Below are 3597 nucleotides of genomic sequence, written 5' to 3'. Positions count from 1 at the left end.
GAAAAGAAGAGAGAGAGAGAGAAAAGAAAAAAATTAAAAAGAGAATGAATAGAGAGAGAGAGAAGAAGAAAAAAGAGGAGAGAGAGAGAGAAGGAAAAGAGAGGGGGGACGGGGGAGAATAAAAGGAGAGAGAGAGAAAGAGAAGAAAAGTGGGGAGAGAAAAAAAAGAGAGAGTATGAGAACCAGAAGAAAAGAAAAATAAACTAAAATAGAAGGCAAAGAAAGAGAGAGAGAAAAAACAAACATAGGGAATTGGAGGGGAGAGAGAGAGAGAAAGATGAGAAATGGATTGTTGAGGGAAGTTACTGTGCAATAGCACCCTTCGAGACAGCGAAGCTGTCGCGAAGCGGCCTAGCGTTCCGTGTGCCCGAAATGCTATTTCTCCTTTATTCAATTTGAGGCATCCACTTTGTTGAGAGAAATTCCTTCCCACCATCGACATGTCCCAAAAGGTGCAAGTCATCGAAATTCCATCCTCGAATGGTGCATAAGCATATGCCAACACTCTGCACCCTCTTTTGCTTAGTAGAGGTAGGGCCTATTTTAGTGGCTAATATTCACCAATTAGCTATTTTATCTAAAAATCAAATTGAAAGACAAAGGTTCACTAGAATCAATTTCGAATATTTCTAAGTTCGCCACAATATAATGAGGTCTCAGAAATTGACATTGACTCGTCAAGATGCTGTAGACGTTCTAGCTTTTGGGAAATGTTTAAAAATTCACCACATTTTACTAAGGTTTTAGAATTGATGTCGGTCCTAGTCGAGGACATACGCAGATGCATCGTCAGACTTTATTAATGTTTTAGAAATTGACATCGAACTTACCCACATATTCTTGATCTGCGCGCGTGCACGAGCTGCACTGCGGCGAGCTTCTCGTGCTGGGGTCACTGCATGCGCCTGAGAAGCTCTTTCTTATATATACGGAGGCGGAGGTACGCTACACAAATGCAGCTCGTAGCATAATTCGGTTGTCTCAGCTGCAGTTCATAGCAATTATTTACGCATTATCAGTCAATGGCTCGCTTCGACCTCACAGTGATAATGGCGGTCTGCCTTACGCTGCTGCTCCTCGCACTCGGCGGCTCGGTAGTCGGCGCAGATGTATGTATGATGTATCATGGTCCTAACATTATAATACCCACCAACATTATTCTCTCAACTTATGATAACCACGAGCTTGCAACGCAGTGGACATATTGCTCGCTCATATCTGATATAGTGTCTGTACTGCTGCTGATGATGCTGTTATAGGCTCGGGCTATCAATGGTGACGGAAAAGGTAATATACTGAGGGCTACGAACGTTACGGTCAACTTCACGCTGGACTACCAGGTGGCGTATGGGGAGGGGTTCGTGATAGCCGGCAACATCACCGAGCTCGGCGACTGGAGCACCTACGACGCCCCCTTGATGAACATCATCTCTGGAGTGTCAGTGTGGAGCGTTGCTGTGGTATATGTGCAATAATCACCTGGCACCCACTCCATACCCACTCTCTCTCTCTCTCTCTCTCTCTGGCTAGCTTTACACTCCATACCATGATAACCCCGTGTCTCACTCTCTGGCTAGCTTTCTGCTATATCGCTCCTTTTATTAACCCACAGACCCGGTTTAAAATCTTGCTTTTGATCCCTATTTCTAGATGACCGCAGATATATAAGAATTAAATTACTCAAACAACACCTTCTCGCCCTTCAGTCTCTCTTTTATCATCACTCAACGGTCATTGGATTCAACATAGCCCGTAGACTTCACGTCCTAGATGACCACATGACTGCAAAAGTTGAGAAGACTTCCAGTTCCTATGCTTCAATCTCTCTCACTCACCTCGCTTCTAGCCTAGCATCATCGAACAACATTAGGGGGCACCACTTGTCTTGAATTAGAGCCAATAGAATTGAACGGTCAAGGATTATGGAATTCAAGGGTCAAGATAAGGAAAGCTTAAAGTCATCATGACTGTGAGCTACTTGAGGAACCATATGTAGCCTTCTAGAAGTTATGTGCATGGTAATGAAATGTCAGAATGGCTCTAGCAAAGGAGGGCTCCATGAACATAAAACTAAGAGAGAAGCAAACCAAGCTAGAGGCAAAAGGCACATGCATTTTCCACTTAAGAGAGATATGACCCAACAAATATTGTTTTGCAACTAGAAAAGATATATGGCCCATCAAATATTGTTTTGAAACTAGAAAAGGGACCCAATCATTATGGTGTATTTTATTATCTTATGTGCATTCATCATCATTCTATTTCAACCTTAACCAATGCCCATAAAAAGCACTTTTGGTAGCAAATATAAAACCCTTTAACTCATAAATTTTAAGGGACTTTTGAATCAAGTCACATCTATTTGCCATTTTTATAGCTAAAACTTTTGTAAATTCAAGCTATTAAACCTTATTATTTACAATATGAATGTTTTTTGTATTTTTGAAATTTATTTTATATTAAATTTCAAATTTTTGTTAGCATTGATATTAACAAAATTCGTAAATGAGTATTTATACATCTCATCTATGTGCAGATTCTAACACAAGGAACTGCTTTCGAATTCAAGCCAGTGCTTGTGGACTATGACACAAAAGCCCCCATCCAGTGGTACTCAGGCAACAACATTGTTTATGTGGCTAATAGCGACTCACTAATTGTACTTTCTTGGCCTGGCAACAACCTTATTAAGGAAGTTGTGTAATCCTAGTGTCTACATCCACCCTTGGAAAGGATGCAATATATATGAATATGCAATAATCTTGCATTTATCTCAGGCAAGACTAATGTAACTCTTTTCATAAATAATATGGCAAGAATCTTCATGCCTATAATAATTGTTCATACCCAAAATGCACAATTTGGCTATTTCCAATTACTTTTTCTATAAGATTCCTTTGTGATGTCAAAACAATATCATTCGAAATCTTGTACAAAAACTAGGTTGACATGTGCTTTCAAGTTTAGGTACTAGTGTTTTTCTTTGTGTTTTTTGTGATGTTGGCACCACTCTAGTCTAAGTTTAGTTGATGTTTTTATGTTGAAATATAAGTAGCATATCTTTTAACTACAATACCAATGCATGGACTAACTTATTCTAGAAACAGTAACTATTTATGTTATGAATTGTATGAGTTTTGCCAAATTGAAGCCAGTTTTAGCCATATCTAAGGAAAAATGAATGTGTGCCTTTTGAATTATGTATAAAAGCTAAATATGTGTTTTTCAATCAACCATATTCATCTAGTTGAATTAAATGTGTTAGTAACCATATATTCTAATGAAAATGAATATGTATCTTTTACACTACATGAGATCAACAACACTCACAACTTTCTAAAACTAATTAGATTCAACTATTATACAACTTGAGATATTGTGTTAATGAAGAGAACTTTGCAAAATACAAAACCAAAAACTAAAAAAAAACATTATTCAAAGCTTGAGATGTAGTGACTTTGATATTTTATAAATTTTTTGTTTAAGAACTTCATAGAAGCATAGCAATAACACAAAAAAGCACATGAATAGGCTATAGAAGTAGCATGTCGAAGAGTTGGCACAAGTTTCATCATTGTTTTATAATTATGGGAGAAT

General features: G+C 38.1%; 1 protein-coding gene across 1 annotated transcript; it reads left to right on the top strand.

Moving 5' to 3' along the window:
* Nucleotides 1-949: 949 nt before the first annotated feature.
* LOC148026532 (glucoamylase I-like) lies at nt 950-2837 on the top strand. The gene is made up of 3 exons (XM_087690973.1): nt 950-1109; nt 1260-1460; nt 2537-2837. The coding sequence occupies exons 1-3, from the start codon at nt 1023-1025 to the stop codon at nt 2702-2704; spliced, it is 456 nt and encodes a 151-aa protein (XP_087547099.1). The 5' UTR covers nt 950-1022; the 3' UTR covers nt 2705-2837.
* The last annotated feature ends 760 nt before the right edge of the window (nt 2838-3597 follow it).

This window comes from Lygodium microphyllum, chromosome 13 (assembly GCF_053477565.2).
Source record: "Lygodium microphyllum isolate KBCC chromosome 13, Lygodium_microphyllum_v1.1.10, whole genome shotgun sequence".
In the NCBI taxonomy this organism is placed as follows: domain Eukaryota; kingdom Viridiplantae; phylum Streptophyta; class Polypodiopsida; order Schizaeales; family Lygodiaceae; genus Lygodium; species Lygodium microphyllum.
Note: the sequence above shows the minus strand (reverse complement) of the source record. Positions and strands in the feature narration are given on the sequence as shown.

What these genes read in the sequence shown, in the direction of transcription:
- LOC148026532 (XM_087690973.1), top strand. Translation starts at nt 1,023, where the DNA reads ATGGCTCGCTTCGACCTCACAGTGATAATGGCGGTCTGCCTTACGCTG. An exon ending in GCTCGGTAGTCGGCGCAGAT is followed by an intron (nt 1,110 to 1,259) that starts GTATGTATGATG and finishes ATGCTGTTATAG; the next exon opens with GCTCGGGCTATCAATGGTGA. An exon ending in CAGTGTGGAGCGTTGCTGTG is followed by an intron (nt 1,461 to 2,536) that starts GTATATGTGCAA and finishes ATCTATGTGCAG; the next exon opens with ATTCTAACACAAGGAACTGC.